We start from the raw sequence: 26,322 nt of genomic DNA, 5'->3' as shown, positions 1-26,322 counted from the left end.
CCATAGGAGCACATGTGCTTGTAGTCTCTGGGACCTCCATAGAAGCACAGCATGTGGCTGTAGTGTCAGGGCATCCATAGAAGCACACCATGTGCTTTTAGTGTCAGGACTTCCATAGGAGCACACAGTGTGCTTGTAGTGTCAGGACTTCAATAGGAGCACACCATGTGCTTGTAGTGTCAGGACTTCCATTGGAGCACACCGTGTGCTTGTAGTGTCAGGACTTCCATTGGAGCACACCGTGTGCTTGTAGTGTCAGGACTTCCATTGGAGCACACCATGTGCTTGTAGTGTCAGGACTTCCATAGGAGCACATCATATGCTTTTAGTATCTGGAACTTCCATAGGAGCACACCATGGGCATGCAGATTAGTGCACAATTTTTTTGATCATACATCTTGGGAAGGGGGGGGGGGCAATTTGACATGTTTGCCTGGGCTCTAAGTGACCTTGTCCCAGAGCTGCGCAAGATCACGTGTGTGTATATATATATATATATATATATATGATCCTGCACTTCCAGGTATTGGGCGTGTGTGTGCACCGTCGGCAGCAGTGGCGGCCCGTCCATTGGGGGCGCAGGGGCACCGCCCCTCCCTATCCATGCATCCGGCCTCCTAATCAACATGCAGGGCGCCTGACGCATGGATTCCAATGGGGTTTTTTTTTTAAGCACCTGATTAGAGCCAGAGGCTCTAATAGGCTTCAAAAATAGGGTGGGCTTGGGGCGCAGAGCACTGCACCCTGAGCCCACCCAGTTGTGTGACAATAGCGAATTCATATTTACTATTGCCACACTGATTCTCCACCCGACCAATCAGGAAGCAGGTCCTGAGACCTGTTTCCCAACTGGCCGAAAGGAGGAGGCATGCTATTGGCCAAGAAGGGGGGAGGAGAGGGCCGCCGAGAAGAGACATGAAGGAGCCTGAGGGGGAAGCCGCCCCTGCCTGTCATTCTGGAGGAACAAGGTAAGTAAACTGGCTAGACTTTTCAGCACACATCACCCTATATATTTTATTTACCTGTTTACATATATTACATTTTTTCTCAGATCATTTGACCATTATGTGTGCTCACAACGTCTGGTTACTCCTTTGGCGTGTGGTATTGCCCCATCCTGGGGGTGACTATACCTCCATCTCCTCCATCATGGCTTTTACCCACCTCAGCCCCAGGTTAGACAGTTGTCTTTGGGGTGGTCTCATTTCCTCCCATAGTAACCGGGTCATTTACTATCATTTGTGAGTATTTTTTTTATATCCATATTTGTTTAGAGCAATTTGTTATATCCTTTTGCTTATATGAGTTTTTGTTTTCTAATACTAGCCTACATTTACAGTTATAGATTTTAAATAGCTCCTTAAGAGTGGACCACAAGCCACGAAACGCGTAGAGCTTATGAATAGAAGATATACTATTTTGAGACTGACATGTTTATGATATACTATATATTAATAATACAGTTATTTATTATTATGAAATGTATTTATATGAACTCATTTACCCCATGTCTTGTTCTCCATCTGTTTATGTCTATGTTTATTATCCATATCTGTATTTTATACTTTTGTGTCAATCATGAAACATCTAATAAATTATTGATTATCCTATTAATTCATATTCTCTTTATACTTAGTACAGTAACTGACCTCACTTAAAGTCCCACAACCATTACCTTCATTCTCTTTGCATATTCATTAGGGATGGAGGTCAGCCACTGCGCATACCTCAGATCATATTTTTTCTTTCGACTTTGAAAAGTTGTCTGCACTACTTTGATGCGACTTAATGCGAGAGAGTGTGAAGTCGGATCAAGGTCTCACTTAAAGTCACACGACTTTGGAGTCATGCAAGTGTGAATGGAGCCTTACTCTGCACCAAGAGGAAAAAAGATGTGTGAAAAAAATAAGATAAAATAAAAAGTGCTAAAATAAGTTGCTCCAAAAGGATAACAGCTGACGCAGCTTATCCAATGTGCTAACTGAGCACATTTAAACATTTACCCCTTGAAGCTTCTTGAAGACGTCCAATCAGGACGAAACATGTTGAGGTTTGGTTTCCTGGTCGCCTGCATCACTTCCGGTGACGTCACTTCCCATTGGTGGATCGCACACCGATTCCAGACACTGGAAAAGCATAGACTATCTTCTCCTCAGCAGCCCTGTGTAGTAAAGTACTAATATAAAAGAGTGCAATATATTTATATATAGCATTTTTTCTATTAAGTTACGCACTCAGAATTTCTTTTTGCCATGGTTTTCTCCTGAGTGCCAATGCATGATAAGAGGAAGACCTGGCCTCCAGATATTGTGGTTATGTGGCAGGTGTGAAACAGAGTGCAGAGTGTCACCAACCTCCCAAAGCCACCAAATGCAGCAAGTCACTAGCCTGCCACAGCCACCAGATACAGAGTGTTACTAGTCTGCCACAGCCACTAGAAACTGAGTGTTACTAGCCTGCCAAAGCCACCAGATGCAGCATGTCACTAGTCTTCCACAATCACCAGATGCAGAGTATCACTAGTCTGCCACAGCCACCAGATGCAGAGTATCACTAGTCTGCCACAGCCACCAGATACAGAGTGTCACTAGTTTGCCACAGCCACCAGATGCAGAGTGTCACTAGTTTGCCACAGCCACCAGATGCAGAGTGTCACTAGTCTGCCACAGCCACTAGATACAGAGTATAACTAGTCTGCCACAGCCACCAGATGCAGAGAATTACTAGCCTGCCACAGCCACCAGATACAGAGTGTCACTAGTTTGCCACAGCCACCAGATACAGAGTGTCACTAGTTTGCCACAGCCAATACAGAGTGTCACTAGTCTGCCGCAGCCACCAGATACAGATTGTCACTAGTCTGCCACTGCCACCAGATACAGAATGTCACTAGTCTGCCACTGCCACCAGATACAGAGTGTCACTAGTCTGCCCCAGCCACTGGATACAGAGTGTCACTAGTCTGCCGCAGCCACCAGATACAGAGTGTCACTAGTCTGCCACAGCCACCAGATACAGAATGTCACTAGTCTGCCACAGCCACCAGATACAGAGTGTCACTAGTCTGCCACAGCCACCAGATACAGAGTGTCACTAGCCTGCCACAGCCACCAGATACAGAGTATCTGGAACACATTTGAAGCAGCTACCTATAGCAACCAGATTGCTTGTTTCATGTAAAAGATGAACCCTAACATGGAGCTTTAACTAGCATCTGTTAGCCTGGTGGGTGACATGTTTATTTCCTAGATCAGCAATGCAGCTTCCAGTTACCTCTCCAAATTCAGCCTGTCTACTGGATGGGAATGAGATTCATCACCATCATCTAATAATCAGGAAGGTTCTGTGTAGAATGATCTCCCTGACTGTGAAGTGTTACTAATCCAGGTTAATCACTTTTTTTTTGCTGTGTGTTTAAAACTAATGGAGTGCTGGATGATGTCTTCAGGTGCAAAGGGGGACATTTATCAAAACTGGAGCAGCAGTGCATTGCAACCAATCATCTTCTATTTCCAGCTTGTTTAGTAAAAGTGGAAGGAAAAGTATCTTCTATAATTAAAATGTTACTGAACCCAGGAGCCTGCAGTCACTATATCTGGTCTCCCACAGTACACAGCACATGGTAATGCCATTATTTTAGTAAATATAAGCTGCTAAATACTTTTTCTCATCAGCAGTGTATAGCAGTTTTGTGGCTTCTATCAGTGTCTGGGTAAAGCTAATACAAGGAACTTTCATTCTCCTCTAACTGTCCTATGAGGCTGCATGACCCCTGATGCTCTGTCCGGACAGTGTTTATTGGCCCTGTGCTGATCACATGCACTCTTCCAAGAAAACAAAAACCCTTTAGCAATAAACAACCAACTGAGCATATGCAGAGACTCCAAAGGCTCTGTCTTATCAGGAGATGGATAGGGGACAGTGGAAGAAGGGGAGGATCATTGAAGACAGAATCAAATAGCTTTTTTACACAATGCGGAGGATGAACCCCTTAGGTTCCACAGTGAGTATAACAAGCATGTTTTACTGCATATATAGACTGATTTTACTGTTGTGGTTTTAGTAACACTTTAAAGAAACGTGCCTGCCTGTTCACAATCCAGTGCAGAATGCTTTGCAAGTGAAGCTTTGTCTACCTTTGCCAGCACTGTGCTAGTGTGCTGGGATGAAGGACTCCCACGCATGTGCTAGATTGACATAATTCTGGATCGACCAATCAAGACGGCGACAGACTGGCACCTGGAAGAAACCAGGGAGAAGATGCTTGCACCGGCATGATACCCCGCAGGCGTTTGAGCGTTGGAGCATAGGCAAGCATTCTTACCTTTAGTTCTGCTTCAAGCTTTAAAAATGAAAGATAGAATATGATTGGTTGCCATGCACAGCTGCTTCAGATTCTGCCTGCTCCAGTTTTGATAAATGTCCCCATGTGTTTGCATCCACTGTGCACGCCCTGTATACACACTATGACTATGATCAAGCTGTCATTTGATCATAGGCAAAATGCACAGGGTCAGTCAAAGTGGCTCTGTGCCTTGCCATTGCTTTGATGGCAAAATACAGGGATTACAAATGTAAACACAGCCTGTGTTTACAATGGAGAGCCCTCCTCTGCCTCTCACATCAGAGAAAGCTGGATTTTGTGAATAAAGGGGTCCTAAGGAGGAAGGTGAAAGCAGATTCAAGGTGTGTGTGTGTAGGATAATTTTTAAGGTATCACTACGCTCCCGTTCACATCGAGCGGATTTGACATGTGATTTTACATGTCAATTCACATTCCAAATCAGAGCCTATTGCCGGCAACAGCACCGTCCGAATTGGTGTGACGCCAACTTTGCGGCGTCTCACCAATTCCCAACATTAGTTCCTGCACTACTTTTGGCAACTTCGGGGGTGATTTAAAAAAAAAAAATCTGTGCATAAACCCAGACATCCCAAGTCTCCCGCGAGGTGCAGGAGTCTCCCGCATGTGGGCTGCTGCTCCCTGACACCTCCAAGTGCCGCGCAATGTCCTGGCTCTGTCCTGTCACAGGCGGAGTGATATCAAATGCATTCCGCCTGTGAGGAGACCAAGAGATACAGGAAGCATCGGCTCTGCATGCTTCCTCCAGCGCCGCTCCTCACTCTCTCCGCCAGTATTTACTGCCAGCAGTACCAGCCAGCAGTACCCACAGCAGTACTCACCAGCAGTACCCACCAGCAGTACCCACCCGCTGTACCCACAGCAGCACGAGTGAGAGCAATAATTCTAGAGCCATTATTTATGTTCAACCCTAAACTGATGACCTAAAATTGCTTTTAAAGCATTGTCTATTGAGGTTTTGGGGTACCATAGTTTTTACGATTCCATGGGTGTGCACAATTTTAAGATTTGACATGTTTGGTAAATATTTAATTGAAGCAACCCCATATTTACCCAAATAATTTGGTATAATCTGGCACTTAAATGTATTTATTTTTCCTGAAGATATGAATTTCATAAATAACAGTGCAACATAAAAAATGACAACTGCCACCATTTTATTCTCCAGGTTCTCTGCTTTCAGAAAATATGTACTGTTTGGGAGTTTATTGTAATGTTAAGGAAAAAATTGAGAAAATCTGCCGGGTAAATTGTGGCTGAGCAGTGCGCAGTCCTACGGTTCCATGCTGGTGCTGGATGTCCTCTGGGTAGGAGGCAGTGCTCTAGTGATGCAGCTTCAGCTCACTTCCAGGGATCTCATCGGAGCAATACTGCAAAGACAAAAAAAGATTCAGCAGCCACAGCTTGGCCTCTGGAGACCCCGCCCCTACTCACCGCTACCCCTGACGTCACTCCCTGAAAAAACACGCAATACCAGCGTGGGAACGCTAACAGGGGCGTGGCCCACAACACCGTGCTCCAGCACTAGGCAAGCGTCTGGTAGGCGTGGTTATGTCCCAGAGGGGCGTGACCAGCGTCTGGTGGGTGTTCTACCAACAACAACCCAGATCTCGCGAGGTTTGGAGTTTTGGCGAGAGTTTGTGGAAGATGGCGCCTGTTGTGACAGGGTAAGTCTGGGAGTCGGGTGGCTGTGAGAGGGAGCGGGGCGGGATGAGGGGGAGCCCCGGAGAGGGGAGAGGAGCGCCACGGCCTGCCGCTGGAATGAAGAGGGGGAGGCCCCGGGCCCGGAGGGGAGGGGAAAGCGGTAGCCATAGTGGCTCACTAGTTGGGGCTTCTGTCGGCTTCCTCGCCCGGGTCTGCGGGGGAAAGAGTCTTTGTCTGTCCGCCCGGCTGTGTGTGTGATAGAGAGCATGGTGCTTCCCCTACACAGACCTCCACCATAGAGAAGACATACACAACGCTGACTGATCGTCCTCTGTATGGATCCCTTCATATCCCTGTCCCATCATCTCTATCACCAATCATATCCCTGTCCCATCATCTCTATCACCCATCATATCCCTGTCCCATCATCTCTATCACCAATCCTATCCCTGTCCCATTATCTCTATCACCAATCACATCCCTGTCCCATCATCTCTATCACCCATCACATCCCTGTCCCATCATCTCTATCACCAATCATATCCCTGTCCCATCGTCTCTATCACCAATCACATCCCTGTCCCATCATCTCTATCACCCATCACATCCCTGTCCCATCATCTCTATCACCAATCATATCCCTGTCCCATCATCTCTATCACCCATCATATCCCCTGTCCCATCATCTCTATCACCAATCACATCCCTGTCCCATCATCTCTATCACCCATCATATCCCTGTCCCATCATCTCTATCACCCATCATATCCCTGTCCCATCATCTCTATCACCAATCATATCCCTGTCCCATCGTCTCTATCACCAATCACATCCCTGTCCCATCATCTCTATCACCCATCACATCCCTGTCCCATCATCTCTATCACCAATCATATCCCTGTCCCATCATCTCTATCACCAATCATATCCCTGTCCCATTATCTCTATCACCTATCACATCCCTGTCCCATCATCTCTATCACCCATCATATCCCTGTCCCATCATCTCTATCACCCGTCATATCCCTGTCCCATCATCTCTATCACCCATCATATCCCTGTCCCATCATCTCTATCACCCGTCATATCCCTGTCCCATCATCTCTATCACCCGTCATATCCCTGTCCCATCATCTCTATCACCCGTCATATCCCTGTCCCATCATCTCTATCACCCATCATATCCCTGTCCCATCATCTCTATCACCCGTCACATCCCTGTCCCATCATCTCTATCACCCGTCACATCCCTGTCCCATCATCTCTATCACCAATCATATCCCTGTCCCATCATCTCTATCACCCATCACATCCCTGTCCCATCATCTCTATCACCCATCACATCCCTGTCCCATCATCTCTATCACCCATCACATCCCTGTCCCATCATCTCTATCACACATCACATCCCTGTCCCATCATCTCTATCACCCATCACATCCCTGTCCCATCATCTCTATCACACATCACATCCCCTGTCCCATCATCTCTATCACCCATCACATCCCTGTCCCATCATCTCTATCACCCATCACATCCCTGTCCCATCATCTCTATCACACATCACATCCCCTGTCCCATCATCTCTATCACCCATCACATCCCTGTCCCATCATCTCTATCACCCATCATATCCCTGTCCCATCATCTCTATCACCCGTCATATCCCTGTCCCATCATCTCTATCACCCGTCATATCCCTGTCCCATCATCTCTATCACCCGTCACATCCCTGTCCCATCATCTCTATCACACATCACATCCCCTGTCCCATCATCTCTATCACCCATCACATCCCTGTCCCATCATCTCTATCACCCATCACATCCCCTGTCCCATCATCTCTATCACCCATCACATCCCCTGTCCCATCATCTCTATCACCCATCACATCCCTGTCCCATCATCTCTATCACCCATCATATCCCTGTCCCATCATCTCTATCACCCATCACATCCCTGTCCCATCATCTCTATCACCCATCACATCCCTGTCCCATCATCTCTATCACCCATCTCATCCCTGTCCCATCATCTCTATCACCCGTCACATCCCTGTCCCATCATCTCTATCACCCGTCACATCCCTGTCCCATCATCTCTATCACCAATCATATCCCTGTCCCATCATCTCTATCACCCATCACATCCCTGTCCCATCATCTCTATCACCCATCACATCCCCTGTCCCATCATCTCTATCACCCATCACATCCCTGTCCCATCATCTCTATCGTCCATCACATTCCTGTCCCATCATCTCTATCGCCCATCACATTCCTGTCCCATCATCTCTATCGCCCATCACATTCCTGTCCCATCATCGCCCATCACATCCCTGTCCCATCATCACCCATCACATCCCTGTCCCATCATCACCCATCACATCCCTGTCCCATCATCACCCATCACATCCCTGTCCCATCATCTCTATCACCCATCACATCCCTGTCCCGTCATCACCTCCAGAGATAGGACAGTAGCAGTCTGACAGAGATTATACCCCCAGATAAGACCACAAAGGTTTGATGGAAAAAAGTGTGCCCCTCCCTTCCCTACCCCGGGTAAGGTCAGCAGAGGTCTGATGGTGAAGTGTCCCTTGGAGATAGGACAGCAGAGGTCTCAGAGAAGTATATAGCGCAGGGATATGCAAACTGTGGCCCTCCCGCTGTTGCAGAGTCCTATGAGGCAAAGCAAGACTCTGACCGCCACAAGTATGACACTCAGAGGCAGAGGCATGATGGGACTTGTAGTTTTGCAGTAGCTGGAGGGCCAAAGTTTGCAAATCCCTGATATAGCGGATGTAAGGGAGCCACAGGCACAACATGCAGCCTCCCTTTGCAATGAATGACTGTAGCCTAGTATACAAGAGGTTACATGTGTGCTTGTGTAAACTTTCACGTGTGCACAGGCATACAACTCTGGATGTGCAAGTTTCCTCAGGCACTGGAGTACCGGTACCAGCAATACAGCCATTTGTTGCAATGGGAGGCTGTACGCTGCACCTGTGGCTTCCTTCCACCGGCTTTTTGTTTCACGCAGGCTGTACGCCCCTCTTGCAGCCGTGTGCGTGAAGCCTGTTGGATATGGACTGCATTGTTGTGATGACTTTAGACTTCTGCATAGAGCCAATAAAACCATATCTTCCACTAATGAGGAAATCTGTTAAATGATGAAAGTGTCTGTTTTGAATGCACTTATGGCTAAAAAGACAAAAGGAAATAATTTGTGTGACTCCTCCCACTTAGCAATGCTTTTGGGTTTTGTGCTGGAAGCAAGGTCGAGTAAATACCTGATATTATACGAAGGCAATGCAGCATTTGTATCTAATGAAGCTGCGTCGTTTACTGGTTACCATCAGAGTGATTACAAACACTGGTATCGATTCAGCATTGGAAGGACTTGATATTACATGTCAAGATTTCCTACTAAGAATTGGAGAAAAAAACCCCCTCTTGTTTGCTTTGGGTACCATTGGCTGAGTTGTGGATGGAGGTGACGGTGGCTCTGCGCACCACTGGACTGGTTGCTCATTGTCTGGTTTTATCAGATTGGGTGGCACTTATCACTTATGTTCTGCAGAAGACGAATGCTGCGTTCACATGTTATGAGACTCAATAGCTGTTCTTGGGAAGTACATTTCATGTGAACACCTTAGGAACTGGGAGAATTTTGGAAAAACTGCACTACCACAATCCTCCAACTTGGAGATTGTAGGGTGTGCAGGTAAAACTTCTGATACTTGTTTTGATGGCATGTGAATTCATCAGTCCATTGTTGTTTATGTATTGGACATCTCTAGCTGTGTAGGGCAGGTGTTTACCTGCACAGCAATGAAAAGGTGTTCCGTGTATCCCTGTGCAGGCAGTCCCATTGATGGCTATTGGGACACAGCCACTGTGCCCAGGTATGACATCCATGTAGGTGCGGGTATGTGTCCACAAACGCAGACAGCGTGAATTCGGGTTGTGCACCTACACAGATGTTTTATTGGAACACAGCCGCTGTGTTCCAATATGACAGGGCTTGACAAATTTGCTTGAAATGTAGGAGCCAGTTTTTTTTCACGCATACTGAATGGCTGGCTTCTGTCGGACCGGCTGCCATACACACAGGCCAAATGGCGGCCAGTTTTTAATGAACCGACTGATGTTGCCCAGCTTTCGGCCCGAAGGAAAGTGCAGCAAGTTGGAGGCGATAGATCTAGTAACTCATGCCACCATAGGCCCCTTTACACGTGCAAACCCACTAAGCGGAATCCACTTGCTTAGCCGGGATTTCTCTGCTAATCTCTGCTGAGCAGGTGAATGATCGGTCTTGTCCACTCCATTAAGCAGAGCGAACATGGAAACCATCCTGTCCTCTATGGGGCAGTCGGATGGAAATGGACTTCCTGTCCATTTCAATCTGATGCCATCTGATTTAATCCGTTGGACAGATGGAAAGCAGACCCACCATCCGTCCCTTTTTTTGCTGACCGGATCGGATGGCAGCGGTTGTCAGCGCACATCCGCTACTCCATAAAAGGTACTGGAAGGTCCGATCAGGTCCACCTGAAAAACGAACAGGCAGACCTTATCAGACAGCAACAGAAAGAGAAGGGTGCACTTCTGGTTAAGGCTAACTCCATAAAGTCACAAATAAATTATTGTAGTGACAATACGATGTAGGTGAGGATATCACAAGTGAAGCTCCACTCCAGGATAATTATAATATAATCCAGTTTATTGAAGCAATAAAAAAACATCAAAGAACAATGGTAATAGTAACTTGCAGTTGTAAAGTTGTCAGGCTGATCACGCTTACTTGCCCCACTGTATCCGATTGCCTCAGCCGTAGTCCTTGTGGAGAGCAAACATCCAGGCTCCAGCAGGAAGGGTGTCCCTGGTGGTGGATGCGCAGTCCTTCAGGAGAGATGTAGCGATGCGGCGTGCATCTACGGGCGGCTAGTGAAGACAGTGGCGGTGCAGGTGATGACGTCAATCACCTGTGATCAAGGATCAGACTCAGACGGACAGCTCCACACGTGTGACTACAAATGGTCCCGTCACCATGAAGACGTTTCCCGCTCCGTGATTTGTCAAAGTCAGGTGACGAGACGGACCGAGCAATACAAATATAAAGCCAGAAGAGCAATTAGTCAATAACAATTAAAACTGCATCAGCTGTGAGAGTAGTAAAACAAGAAACTGCATGGTACTCATCCCCAAATCATTAGGAGATAAGTCTTAAACCACGCCCCGGACGACGTCACTTATGACAAAACCGGTCGGGCGGTACCAGACTTGACGCAACCACGCCCCCTGAGACGCTGGTTTTGAATGTGAACCCGGGACGCTGCGGTTTTTAACAGCCTTCCTGTTTTATGTTTTGCCTGCCTTTATCGGATGTCTTGTAAGTGTTTTCTACGTTAAATCTTTGAATATTTTTTACGGGATTACGCTATGTGTCTCTTTAATTTCTTTTGCACATCTGCCAATTGTCATCCTTGGAGCTGATTTACATCTGATACATTATGGAGTTTACATCTTCCATACTTCCATGACACCCGAGGGAAGGATTCATTACTGCAGTTCCATACCTTAAGCGCATGTGGCCTGTCTATTAATTTGGGGGCCTTGGTTTCTGGTAAGCAGCCATTTGATTTACTCCCACGGGTGCATTTTTGCTCTACATTTTCCTTGGGATCGAGGTCTCCTATCTGTCATCACCCCCACTGGGACTTGTTGTCCACCACCTTTTTAGTTGCACATTTTATATGCGATGGACTTTTTCTCGCTATAATTTTCATTATTTTTGATATGGACATTTCACTATCTTTATGAATATTTGATTATATTCCTATATTTGATTTATCTGATTTATCACTGTTTTGAGGTTAGCGCTACACATTGTGTTATTATTGTTGTATTTGTTTTTTCTATAGATCAAGTGTATTGCTGCTTTCTTTTTCTTCATTATCAGCACCATTTTTAATTTCATATATCACTAAGCGCAGGATTCTTTGAATATTTTTAAGCCTATAATATGGCTTACCTTTTGGTAAAATGAATATCTTCTAAACCTGCACAGTTTAGGAGATACTCACCCTGCATGTCAGCGGCATATCATGCTGGAACTTCAGAGCTCCTTGCCAGAATGGAGTGACGTCAGCACGGCTCCGGCCACTCACAGCGGCGGAGCTCGTGAACCCAGAAGAGATGCAGAGGGAACACATCGGCTCCCTCAGTGGTGACCAGACACTGCTGCGGGGGCTTCGCTGTTAGGCAAGTATTTCATTATGTGCTAGTATGTGATGAATACTAGCACATTATGCTATTGTCTTGCAGGTTTTTTTTGTGTTTTTTCAGTGGTTTACTACAGCTTTAGGCCCATTTCACACGGCGGACTCGGTTTATTTCAGCGGGGGATCGATCTCCCGCTGAGCAGGGGATGGCAGCTCTGTCTCCGCGCTGTGTGCGAAGACAGAGCTGTCAGGTCCCCGCTGTTCTCTATGGGGGAATCTGATGGGAATGGACCGCCTGTCCATTCTCATTCAATCCGATCCACTGGACAGATGCAAAATAGGGTTTCCATCTGTCCAGATTTGATGGACTGGATCGGATGTCAGCGGACATGTCTCCGCTGACATCCGTTGCCCCATAGAGATGCATGGGGCATCCGTTCAGATCCGCCTGAAAAACTGACAGGCGGATCTGAACGGTCCGCTAGTGTGAGAGGGGCCTTTAAGTGAATAGGACTGTCGGTGAGTCAACAGTGGGTCTGAGGAGGAGCTGCTGCGGGACAGAGATGACAGTGGATCTTTAAAAAATATTTTTTACATTGATCTTTTTTATTGTCTGGCAGTTTATTAATTACTAGCCATCATATATCTCCGTTGCATTAAAAACCTGTCTGCTCGGAATTTTTCTTTTTAAAGTGGTAGTAAACCGTAACCAAAAAAAAAGATCCCTTTCAAGTTAATGACCATAATGTGCTAGTATGCACCACATACTAGCACATTATGAAAGACTTACCTGTAAAATGGATCCCTCCAGGGGCACTTTGTCACCGCTGACAGGGATTCCATCTTGACCTGGTCTGGGTTCCTGGATTCTGGCTGTTTGAATGGTTGAGCTTCAATGACGTCACTCTTGCACATGGGAGCGGGAGTCACAGTTCCAGCACTCTCAATGGATGGCACACTCTAGGGGGCCGTTCATTCAGAGGGCAGTGTGCATGAGCCAGTGACCTCATTGGCTGCTACACATCTGAATATCCTAAATGATGCACCTGTAGACAAGTTAATAAGTGAAGTTTTCTACCACTTGAACTTAGGCAGTTTTGCTTTGTGGTAACACACACTTCACTGCAACTCAGGTTACCTGCCTGAGCACATTGCAGTGCAAGGCATGACATCACAACACCCGGTAATGAGCTGCTGTGTTTTGTGGTGTGCTGCATCATGTATGTGTTTTGCTTTTTTGTTTTTTAATGGGGCAGCCCATTCAAAAATTAGAAGGATGCCTTCACACAAGGCACATAATTCAGTGCACAAGAATGGCAAAGTGTAAGTGGACCCTGAAGTCCAAACTTTTTAATTGTGAAGAAGGATAAGAATTGTATGAAGTATATTTAGCTGTGTGTACTTCCCAGTTACACCTGTACCCTATTTCTTGCCCTGGTGTCAGATATGAAGAGAACTGCCCTGGCTGTATTTCTCCTTAAGGTGTACCTTTATGACACTGTGTGATTTTTCTTTTTTTCTCAGTTCACTTCTCGGCAGTTCTCCGAGGAAAATGATCTCCTCTGGCACCCTTTTTATGAAGCGGAGAACTTCGCTTCTCACAGGGAGATCAGAGGAGAAGTGTTTCCTCTGAGAACAACCGAGATCTGTTTACAAGTGAATGGGCCGCCTGTAATCTCATGAGACAAAGCGAGATTACAGTACGAGAAAATCACTGGTGCCTGATGGATTATCACTGCTGAGTACACGTGCATTCGACCCCCACTAATGTTAATAAAATAATTAGTCCCCCTACTATATATATATATATATATATATATATATATATATATATATATATATATATATATATATATATATATAATTAGTATACACACATACATTTTTTTATATTTATATACACACACATTAACCAGTTGCCGACCGCCGCAAGTACATATACTGCGGCGGTCAGCCCCAGCCAGGCAAAGTGACGTATATATACGTCAGTAGCCTGTCACTTGCTTGTGAGCCAATAGCGGATGGGCGCGCGCCCGCCCCGGCTCGTTCCCTGGGAAGTCCGTGTGTGTGACCGGCGGACCCGATGTCCGCTGGTCACTCGCGATCGTCCGCCGTGAAGGGAGAAAGGCAGGCTGCTGATGTAAACAAGCCGCCTGTCATTCTCCCCTGTGTAGGAATGGTGATCATACGGTTCTACTATGTAGGACCGTTGATCACTGTTCCTACACCAGTAGCCATGTCCAATCACAGTAAGAAGCACGCCCCTAGGGACACACTTAGCCCCTCCTTCCCCAATAAAGTTAACCCCTTCCCTGCCAGTGTCATTTTGCAGTAACAGTGCATATGTATAGCACTGATTACTGCAGTAATGTCACTGGTAACCCCAAAAGTGTAAAAAATGTCAGTCAAGGGTCCGATCTGTCAGCCGCAATGTCGCAGTACCGCAAAAAAAATCGCTGATCGCCGCCGCTACGTGTGAAAAAAAAACCACCAAAAATGACAGAAATCTTTCCCTTAGTTAGTAAACGCAATAACTTTTGCGCAAACCAATCAAAATACGTTTTTTGCCAATTTTTTTTTTTTTTTTTACCAAACATATGTAGCAGAAAACAAATTGGCCAAAAATGTTAAATTTTGATTTTTACATTTTTTTGGGGAATTTCATATGAAAAAATGTGAAAAATATTGTTGTTTTTGCAAAATTGACGCTTTTTTTTTGTTTATAGCGCAAAAAGTAAAAATTGCACAGGTGATCAAATACCACCAAAAGAAAGCTCTGTTTGTGGGGAAAAAAAGGACGTCATGTTCGTTTAGGTACAGCGTCGCATGACAGCGCAATTGCCCGTTAAAGTCACGCAGTGCCGAATCGCAAAATAGGCCCGGGCTTAAGTGGTTAAATATATACATGTATGTGTGTGTATATACAGATAGATAAATAGATGTGTGTGTGTGTGTGTGTGTGTGTGTATGTAGGTATGTGTGTGTATGTATATAATATATATATACACATAAATATGGGAGGGGGACATGTTTACTGTGTTGGGGGGTCTGATCGAGGAAGAAGGAATTCAATAATTTTTATTCTTCCCCTTCAGTTCTCCCCCCAATTTTGTCTTCTCTCCCCGATTCACCACCTCCAGGCTGGTGAATCCGGGAGTGTGAATTCTGGCACAGATCGCAGCTTACTAAACTGGCCGTTTCTGTATCAGTCAATGACAGATTCTCCGTGTGCGGAGATGATCAGGGGAGAACATGTTTCTCCCTTGAGCATCTCTGTTTCATAAACTGATATTGATCCGAGAGGAGTTGCGATCATCAGGATCACTGCTCATCTCAGTTTCATAATCGGATACCTTAATTCTGTGATGCCACATTAACATTGGCGTAGCGTGAACTCGCGTATCTGCTCGTGATTTTGTGTGGACGAGTTTCATGTGATTCATACATATGGCAGCCTATTCACTTTAACGGGCTTCCCTATGCAAGTTTGTTGCCCATAAGAAGCTCCTGTCCCTTTTTGGGTGACGAGCTTCATTTTGCTGTGATAGATTGTTTGTTCTACCTTATACATTTATACTGTAAAAATAAAGTAAATTACACTAAAATAGACCGAGGCAACTGTTACCCATAACAACCAATGAAAATTTAGGTTATAACATAACCTACTATATCTTGCAATATATTGATGTTTGATACGTGAAGTCTATTCTGTAACTTAGGCTTTATGCACACGGCTGCATTCAGAGTCTGTGTAATTGCTCTCCTGGAACCCACAGCGGGCACAGGTTGCCTGGTGTGGCTTAAAGCACCCATTCTATCTGTGTTCAGAGCATACATCCACGCTGGTTCCTTGGGCAACCCCCATTACATAACCATGTACAGCCCTATATTTGATGGCATCTCAGTGAGGGGCTGTATGTAGCAGTTGCAGGTCCCTGGAGGCTGATTACACAGGCTCTGCATGTTCCCTGCCCTATACGGCCATGTGTATGAACCCTGTTTCCCTAAATAAATCCTTTTATTTTAACATATTGCTTTGTATGATTTCTCTGCTGCATATTTTGTTCTATTGATCTGTACATTTATAGTGGGAGTCGGTCTAAATCTCACTTTGATCACTGTGTTCTCCATCTGAAGTTTTCTTATAAGTCTGCCTGATGACTGATCGGTATATTCTGAATGCTGCTATGATGTTATTCGTGTTTTGGATAATTTGTAAAGGACTAAAGGTTCTAAACGTAGTGCCGGTTCACACTGCAGCGGCACGACTTCGGGGGCGACCTGTGAAGATGCGTGCAGCGCGACTTCAGCACGACTTGCACGGACTTCATAAAATGAATGTCTATGCAAGTCGCTCCAGGTATTTTAAGTCCTGCAAGCTGCGAGGTGGGGCCTCCATGGATCAGACTTGTTTTTCCAACACATCCCACAGATCGATTGGATTGAGATCTGGAGAAATAGGAGGCCAAGTCCAATGCTTTGTGCTCATTGTGTTCTCATTAGACCAGACCACCTTCTTCATTGCTCTGTGGTCCTGCTTTGATGTTCATGTGCCCATTTAAGTCGCTTTTGGCTGTGGCCACAGGTCCGTATGGACACTGACTGGTCTGCAGCTACACCTGTTCTGACACCTTTCAATCTGAGCATTAACCACTTGCCGACCGCCGCCCGACTATATACGCCGGCGGTCAGCCCCTCCCAGGCAAAGTGACGTACCGGTACGTCACTAGCCTGGGAGACAATAGGGGGCGAGCGCGCGCCGCCGGAGGCACGCTCCCGCCCCCGCTCGTTCCCTAAGCAGCCCGCGCGTGTGACCAGCGGACCCGATGTCCGCCGGTCACTCGCGATCGTCGGGTGGAGAGGGAGAAAGGCAGGAGGCTGATGTAAACAAAGCCGCCTGTCATTCTCCCCTGTGTAAAAGCACAGATCATACGGTCCTGCTATGTAGGACCGTTGATCTCTGCTGCTACACACACAGCCACATCCAATCACAGTAAGAAGCACGCCCCTAGGGACACACTTAACCCCTCCCTCTCCAATAAAGTTAACACCTTCCCTGCCAGTGTCATTTTTACAGTAACAGTGCATATGTATAGCACTGATTACTGTAGTAATGTCACTGGTACCCCCAAAAGTGTCAAAAATGTCAGTCGAGGGTCCGATCTGTCCCCTGCAATGTCGCGGTCCTGCAAAAAAAATCGCAGATCGCCGCCATTACTCGTTAAAAAAAAAAAAAAATTACAAAAATCTTTCCCCTAGTTAGTAAATGCAAAAACTTTTGCGCAAAGCAATCAAAATACGCTTTTTGCGATTTTTTTTTTTTTTCCCAAACATATGTAGCAGAAAACAAATTGGCCTAAAATGTTAAAAAAATTTGATTTTTACATTTTTTTGGGGGGAATTTCATATAAAAAATGTGAAAAATATTGTTATTTTTGCAAAATTGTCGCTCTTTTTTTGTTTATAGCGCATGATCAAAAAATTGCACAGGTGATCAAATACCACCAAAAGAAAGCTTCGTGGGGAAAAAAAGGACGTCAAATTCGTTTGGTTACAGCGTCGCACGACTGCACAATTGTCCGTTAGTCACGCAGTGCCGAATCGCAAAATAGGCCCTGGTCAGGAAGGGGGTAAAATCTTCCGGGGCTTAAGTTGTTAATAGACCAGCCTTTGCTTCCCTTGTGCACAAATAAACTTTGGATGCCCATGACTTTGTACTAGTTTTCTTTCCCTGGACCATCTGCGGTAGGTCCTGACCACTGCAGACTGGGAGCATCCCACAAGAATGGCTTCCTTGCAAATGCCTTGACTCAGTCTAGTTTTAACATCTGGTCCAAGTTGCTCAAATCCTTACACCCATTTCTGCTTTCAACACACCAACTTCAAGAACAACATATTTACTTGCTGCTCAATATATCCCACCCACTTTCAAATGTCATTGTAATGATGAGATAATATATTCACATCACCTGTCAGTGGTCAGAATGTTATGGCTGATCAGTGTGTACTATTTTCTGAAAGAAAACCACATTCGCTTTTAGAATTTTGTCAAGAAAAAATGTTCTCCTCCTTCCAATTTTTCTTGTCACTACGGTTGAAAACAAAAATGTGACACCACTAACCATCATAAAATCATCCTAATATTGTACGCAATTCCACTGGTGTATGGGCAGCTTTAGTCCTGGAGGCCATACCCTATATCTCTCACTGAGATTTAGGGTCGGTGAAGGTCCTGCCCATTGGTTCCTAAATTACTAGTTCAAAAAATCTCCTAAATTTGGGTGATAAGTTGAAACTGTGCATATGTGGCAAAGGATTTTTTTCCCCTCTATAGTAAGTAGGGATGCACCGAAATTAAACTTTTGGGCCGAATTGAATTTATAAAAAAAAAAAAAATTTTGGACCGAAAAATGCAGGATTCCCTTGGCCGAAAATCGAAAATGACTTTTTCCCCCAAATAATTTTAAATTAGATAGAAGAGGTGCATACGCCAAAAACAGGCAGCGACGTACACCTGTCGCTGCCACCCTGTCGCTGCCACCCTGTCACAGTATATGTACTGTGACGGGTTGGCAAGTGGTTAATTTAATTACCAATGGTATTTGTATTATGCAGCATGTGGGGGTTAATGTATTGTCACTGCTGGTCACTGATGCATTAGTGACCAACCAGTGGCAGTTAATTAACCCCTTTGTGCTGCATCAGTGCAACCAGTATCAGTGTTATTTAACACTGGTTGCACTGATACTGGTTGCACTAATGCAGCACAAAGGGGTTAATTAACTGCCACTGGTTGGTCACTAATGCATCAGTGACCAGCAGTGACAATACATTAACCCCCTCATGCTGCATATTACTAATACCAATGGTAGGCCCCCCCCGCCTCAGCGTCCCTCTCCTACTCACTCAGCTCCTCCGGTGTCCTTCATTCAAAAGTCCCGCCTCTGGCCGGCGGCCCGCCTCCCGGTGATGTCACTACTACTACGATCTGTGCAATTGTGCATGAATGAACTGACACTCCGGGCGGGGGGAGCGGCCGCTAATAACTATAACTATGTGAGCCTTCACTTCCCTGTCAGAGGAGAAACCCGAATGACAGGGAAGTGAAGGCTCACATAGTTATAGTTATTAGCGGCCGCTCCCCCCGCCCTCCCGCCCGGAGTGTCAGTTCATTCATGCACATCGTCCCGCTGACAGTGAAGTGAAGCGCTTACATAGTTACAGCTATTATCGGCCGCTCGCCCGCCCTCCCGCCCGGTGTGTCAGTTCATTCATGCACAGATCGTAGTAGTAGGGACATCATTGAGAGGCAGGCGGCCGGCCAGAGGCATGTCTTTTCAAACCTGCGCCGCGCCCTCCTCCTTCCTCACGGCGGCCATTACTTTCGGCATTTTTAACCCATTTTCGGCCGAAATGCGATAGGCCGATTTTCAGCCGAAAATTTCGGTGGCCGAAATTTCGGTGCATCCCTAATAGTAGGGGACCGAACAGCATTTGCATTGTGTTGGAAAATTTCTAGAGTGCAGTAAGGACCACTTCAAAGTTTAAATGTACTCTTCATGCCTAAGATTAGTAGAATGTACATAGGAAGGGGGGATTCATGTATTGAATAGAGTGACAAAAGCAGACCCAGGCTGTGTGAGGGAGGACCAGCGTTGTCAAGCTCTAGTGCATTGCACAGTACTGTCAGTGTTGCGGTAGGTGCTTGCTGACCAGAGGAAAGATCTACACGTAGGATTACACCCTTCCACTGTTACATAAGAAAGTCCGGGCCGCATCAGTGAGCAAAAACTTCTTTTTTTTTTTTTTTTTAACTACAGGGAAAACTGAAATCACAGACCTGGAAATGGCTGCCAGGGACGCTTGTATTATAAGACTATTGAAAGGGGTTACACGTCTTTTTTGGTAGCACAGACATTTTACATATGTATCCTTTAACTGGAAGTGTAACTGCACCTTCTGTAAGGTTGTTCTCACCTGATGAGATCTGGAAGCAGAAAACCTTTATCTGACCCAGGGGTACATGCTTCATAGTCTATTCGTTTTTTATAAGAATATTATTTTCAATCCTCAAGAAGCTCTAGGTACTTTTTAAAGATGTATTTAGGTATTTGTTTTTTCCTTTGACTATGATGTGTCAGAAAACAACGATCCTGGACTATTGAACAATTGTGTTGGGTTTTCCTTGTATTTCTTTATACTACATGTGCCAGACATTAGTCACAATTTCGATGAGGCTGCACACTACTGCATCAGCATTCAATAAACTTTATTCAGTTCAATACATACCCAGACAGTTTTCTGTTTAATGCATTTCACCCTATTAAAGGAGTTGGTCACAGCTGGCACTTGTAACAGAATCGTAGAGTAGAATGTTCTGAGCATTAGTCAGTTCTCTCTTGAAATTCATATTTGCTTATCCTACAGTCATCTAGTTCATACGCGTGCTCTAATAGGATGTTATAATAAACAATTGCAGTTTTCCATCTATTCCTTTGAATAGTAAATTTTACATACATTCAAGTTTCAGTTCAGTAAACTAAGGGGGCCTGTTTTATAAAGGATTTGACATGACATTCTCTATACATTAACCCAACATTGTGTATGAAAAATACGTTCATTGACATTTGGAACATGGGAAGGGGAGGTTGTGTTGCATTCACCAGCTTTAGAAAAGGGTGAAATGTTACCTTCCCATTACTTGAAATTCCCTGAACACATTTAAAAAGAACTTTCACAAGGGTTGCATTTTATTAAGAAACTGCAATGATTAATTGTGCGTAGTGCTGAACTGGGTTCAGCTTTTCTAGGGTTAATTGATAATTTTTGATATTGGCAGTTAAACAAAAACACGCATAGCAGCCCAGCACATCTGGCATGTCAGCCATTATCCCATAGCAGCGGGGCATCAAACATATGCGAGAAAACAAAAAATGAGGATTATTGCTTATTTTACAACTGCTTGCCTTCTAGGTTCCAGTGGTGGCTTTGCCTAATGGTTTAAAAATAAAATCTAATAGAAGGTTTAGGTGGACCTTGCATAAAAACACATTTCTACTAGGAGAAAACTAAAATGCATACAGTACTTGCCTTACAACCCAGATTCTGCCTGCATTGACTAGGCATAGGTGATGTCATGGGCCCTCTGGCAAGATTATGGGAATGCTTGCGGATCCCAAATCTCATGAGAAGATGCTTCTGTGCTGTGTATTGCCACATTGCCTAACGGGGGGAGGGAGGGAGGGGGTGTATCTAATGAATAGGTGGGTCTAGCAATTTAATGGAAGATCTGCTTTAGGGCTCTTTCACACTATGTCCGTCAAATGGACTCCGTTTTATCTCAGCAGGGGTTTGATCCGCCAATCCCCCACTGAGCAGGAGGATGACAGCTGTTCTCTGTGCTGTGTGCGGAGACACAGCTGTCAGTTCCCTATACATCTCTATGGGGGAACGGACCATCGGTCCGTTCTCATCTGATCCGCTGGACGGATGGAAAATAGGGTTTCCATCCGTCCAGATTTGACAGATCGGATGTCAGAGGACATGTCTCAGCTGACATCCGATGCCCCATAGGGATGCATGGGGGGACCGGGTCCGCCTGTGTGAAAGAGCCCTAAAGAAGCTCACGTTGAAAGTAGTGGCTAAGCAACTATGTCAAATAATGTCAAAAGCCCAGACTTTCTTATTTGAATTCATAACTTGCCTCCCCTACAAACTAATCACATCAATGCGTGATTCTTAGCTTTGTTTTAGTACTTGTATACTCCATCTATTTGTATGTAATAATGTTTGCTTGTGAAGAAGTTACAGTGATTGTAGTTATCTGAGATGTTAAATGACCGTTAAAGCTGAATTCCACTTTAAAAAGCAAAGGCACACTGAGTTAGTTCCAGTAGATGACATGCAGCTCCTTGGACTTATCTCTATTATTTTACATTTGACAGGTTTATTGCTCTGCTGAAAAGACTCTCTGGGGATCTGAGAGGAGAAAAACACACACACACACACACACACACACACACACACACACACACACACACACACACACACACACACACACACACACTCACACTATGTCCACCCCTCGCCTCTGCTGCCTATTTACAGAATCCTTTTATTTTGTGAATGAGTTCTCATAATACCAGGGCTTCTGTGATTGGGCAGGAGGAGGGTAGAGACTGGAATAATAGTTGCAGCTATTCAAGATGCATGGATCAGTGTCGCTCTCCCAGAACTACCGCAGTAACTGTCTCCCTGGAGTACTATAAAGCTGTCCGATATAAATAGAGCTAAGCCCAGGAAGTGTCATGCACCTCACTGGACTTAACTTGGTGTGCCTTCACTTTTTGAAAATTCAGCTTTAGGCCCATTGCCAACTGGAAAAATAGAAAAAAAAAAAAAACTTATATGGTGCAGTCTTTCAGTAACACTGCACAATTTATTTTTCTGTCCCCTGCAAGTGTTATTACCTGTTGTTCCTGCCAGTATATATTATTTTACCGCTTCCTTGAATTGCCATCCGGCCAATTCTGACAGTTTGCCCCTACGTGTAAAAATCTACTTTTTTTTTTTTAGATTTACTTAGCACCTCCTGACAAACTACGGGGCTTTAAATTCTCCATAGGCTATGCCTTAAACGCCTTTAGAGGTTACCAGTTTAGAGATAGCAGGAGTCTGGTGCTAGAATTATTGCTCCCACTCTGACGTTTACGACAATACCTCGCATGTGGTTTAATCACCGTTTACATATGTGTTTGCATTTACGCATAAGGATGGGGGGGGGGGCGCACAAACTTTTTTTTTTTTTTATTTATTTTATACAAAACTTTTTTTTTTTTTTTTTACCGTGTAAAAAATTTTCTTTGGATTAACTTTATTGCGTTCACAAGGGATGGAAAACATCCTTTGTGACAGCATGGGCTGTGACGGGTCCTCTTTTTGTAAAGATCTGGGGTATATTAGACCCCAGATCTCTCCTCTGACCTCCAATGCAGCAGATCAGACACAGATCGGTCTAATCGGCTGCTTTCCTGGCCGCTAACAGCCAGGTAAACAAAGATGCAGAACTGGAAGTGACGACATACTCATCGCTTCCTGTTTCCAGGGAGGGAGGAACAACATCTACTCCTCTCTCTCTCTCTCTCTTTTCTGGGCAGCCATCGCTTCCCCTCCTGCCACCAGCAGAAGTGATTGAGTGGCTGTTGGGGTGCAGGTGCCCGAGGACGTCCTCCTGGCGCCAAGTGGTTAACTTAGTGACAATGTTGCTGTCATTGAGACTAATGATTAGTTAACACCAGTGAACTGTGCTGAAGGCATGACTGCTGGTGTGTACTGTAAGACAAAACTCCCATGCTCTGATCCTGGTGCATTTCACTGTTTACTTTTTTCACAAAACTTTTTTGAAATGTCACAAGAGAGAGAGTTCTATTCTCTGCAGAGGCATTATGATGCAGTGGTTTACATTGCAATCTGCTGTGCTGAAAAAAAGTACTATGTGCAGTGCTCTTTTTCAGCGAACTAATGCTGGCCATACATGTTCAACTTTTGTTGTACAATTTTCTGTTAGATTTACCACAAACCACATAATATGAGGTTAAAGCTAAACAACAGTTTCACTTGTATCTAATTAGGCAGGCCTTTGTACTACATATTTGAAGGTAAATTGTAAGAAAATTGTATTGTGTATGGCCAGCCTAACCCTGTTGGAAAAAATACATTTTACCTTCTCTATGCGTTGGAGCTGTGCTGGAAATAAGTCTGACATAGCCCCAACATATCTGGTGTGAACAAGTCCTAAAGGTGAGGGTAAATCCATAATGTTGAGTTTTTCTCTAAGTAACGCTGGGGACATTTTTCAGTGGGGACACTTGTTCCATTGAATGTCTGGTGTCTTCTCACTTCTTGAGCTTGCGTGGATTTAATGGAATGGCTCCCCAATGGGACTCAGCAGACCACCTACTCTATACATTTTCTAGTCTATCCAGAATTAATAAAAAGGTTTTGACCTTGCATACAGTATACTTTAACCACTTTACCACCGGAGGATTTTGCTGTCTTCCATCCAGGCCACTTTTTGCGATTCGGCGCTGTGCGACTTCAACTGACAATTGCGCGGTCGTGCGACGCCGTACCCAAACGAAATTTACGTCCTTTTTTTTTCCCACAAACAGAGCTTTCTTTTGGTGGTATTTGATCATCTGTGCGATTTTTACTTTTTGCGCTATAAACAAAAAAAGAGAGTTTTATTTTGAAAATTTTTGGTGTTTTTTTTTTTAACGCGTAATGGCGGCGATCTGCGATTTTTTTTTTTTTTTTTTTGTGGGACTGCGACATTGCGGCGTGCAGATCGGACCCTTGACTGACATTTTTGACACTTTTGGGGGTACCAGTGACATTACTGCAGTAATCAGTGCTATATATATGCACTGTTACTGTAAAAATGACACTGGCAGGGAAGGGGTTAATTTTATTGGAGAGGGAGGGGTTAATGTATGCCTGGTGCTTACTGACGTGTGGGGGGGGGGGGAGGAGGTGACTGAGTGAGTCAGGGACAGATCGGATGTCCTGCTATGCTGAACACTCCGATCTGTCACTCCCTGTCACTATGGAGATCCGTCCGCTTGTGTTTACACAGGCGGGCGGATCTCCACACTAGATCCCCGGCGATCGGGGCAGAGCAGCGGCGATCGCCGCTGCTCCTCCCCTGGCCCGACTCCCGCCGTGAATGAAAACAGCAGGAGCGAGCCTCCGGCGGCGCGCAAGCACCGCCCAGAAGGGGGAGTGTCTGACGACGTTAATACTACGTCGTCAGACGATAACGAGCCACTCTGCCGCAGTAGTATTACTGTGAGCGGACGTAAAGTGGTTAAAGGGAGTTCTACCCAAAAGTGGAATTTCTGCTTTAAGGCCTCCTCCTCCAATTTCCACAACACCTTCCCAGCTCCTGTTTGTGAAACTGAGCTTTTGGGGAGGAGGGGGGAGCAGGTACCTAATTTTGACAGGTACCAGCTCCCACTTCCGTTCTGGTCGCTAGAAATGGATGTAACATGAAACGGTTCAAAAGAAGGACTATGCCTTAAGGCTCAGCCCACGCTATGAAATGCATGTGAATCACACAGGAACCACATTGCGTTCCTGTTAAATTGATATGTGGTTCAGTGCGGTGCAATTTGAGCCTGTTCATTGTCATAGGCAGGGGCGTAACTACAGGGGTTGCAGGGGTTGCAACTGCAACCGGGCCCCATGCTCCAGGGGGCCTGTGTGGCTCACCTGTACACCTGGATAGGAGGGGTGGTGGGGGCAGCATGTTGAGAAATCACTGTCCTCCTTTTTTCTTCTGTAGCTGCAGGAGGAAAATGGAGGAGATTGGTTCCTCTGTATTCTGCCCCCGCCACTCCTCCTATCCAGTTCACTTGTGTTCTGCTGTCTCTGGGCCCCTGTGTGCTCCCCAGATCACCCCCAGTGGAAGAGCCCCAGGCTTGAAGGGAAGGGCCCCGGCCAGGGGTCCAGGGGGCCCTTCATGGTTTCTTGCACCGGGGCCCTGAAGGTTCTAGTTACGCCTCTGGTCATAGGGCTGAAATTGCACCACATCACACCAAAGATGTGCATGCAGAAATTTTGGAACCGCACTGCAACCAAATCACATGGTCGTTTTTGTACTATCCAGTGCCGGCAAATTAACTGTGTTTGGGCTGTCATTAAGATTGCACTGACACCCACTGCGCATCACAATGGTAGTGCATTTTAAATGCGGTGCAGGATACGTGCATAGATTGCGGCTTTTTTTTATTTCCTCGATCTGAAGGTGGCAGCAATCGTTCTTGATTATCGCCCTGTAAGTAGGAGCGTAGCCCCCGCTTCAACTTCCAGGATGGACTAGGGACTCTGAGATTTGTAGTGTGTATGCGGCAGTGCGTATGACCGCAGCTAACCTGCACTGCTCATTCCAAACGGAGGTGAAGGAGAACAGTAGAATATTTCTTCCCTGACATTTGGCCACCAGCCTATAGGGGCTTAAAGTTTAGAATCCAAACAAAAATCCTTCAGTCCTTATGCAGCACCGGATGAACACCTTGCTTCTTATAGTTGG

At 45.4% G+C, this 26,322-nt stretch overlaps 1 protein-coding gene across 1 annotated transcript in view; it reads left to right on the top strand.

Moving 5' to 3' along the window:
• The first annotated feature begins 5,959 nt into the window (after positions 1–5,959).
• Positions 5,960–26,322, top strand: part of RBPJ (recombination signal binding protein for immunoglobulin kappa J region) — a 207,218-nt gene continuing 186,855 nt past the window's right edge. Inside the window, exon 1 of the mRNA XM_082267946.1 lies at positions 5,960–6,030. Within this exon, the coding sequence (XP_082124072.1) occupies positions 6,011–6,030 (20 nt within the window). The 5' untranslated portion in view covers positions 5,960–6,010. The remainder of the gene's footprint in view (positions 6,031–26,322) is intronic.

This window comes from Pelophylax lessonae (genome assembly GCF_965119305.1).
Source record: "Pelophylax lessonae genome assembly, chromosome: 1".
Classification (NCBI taxonomy): domain Eukaryota; kingdom Metazoa; phylum Chordata; class Amphibia; order Anura; family Ranidae; genus Pelophylax; species Pelophylax lessonae.
The sequence above is the reverse complement of the archived record's forward strand: the minus strand, read 5'-3'. Positions and strand labels throughout refer to the sequence as shown.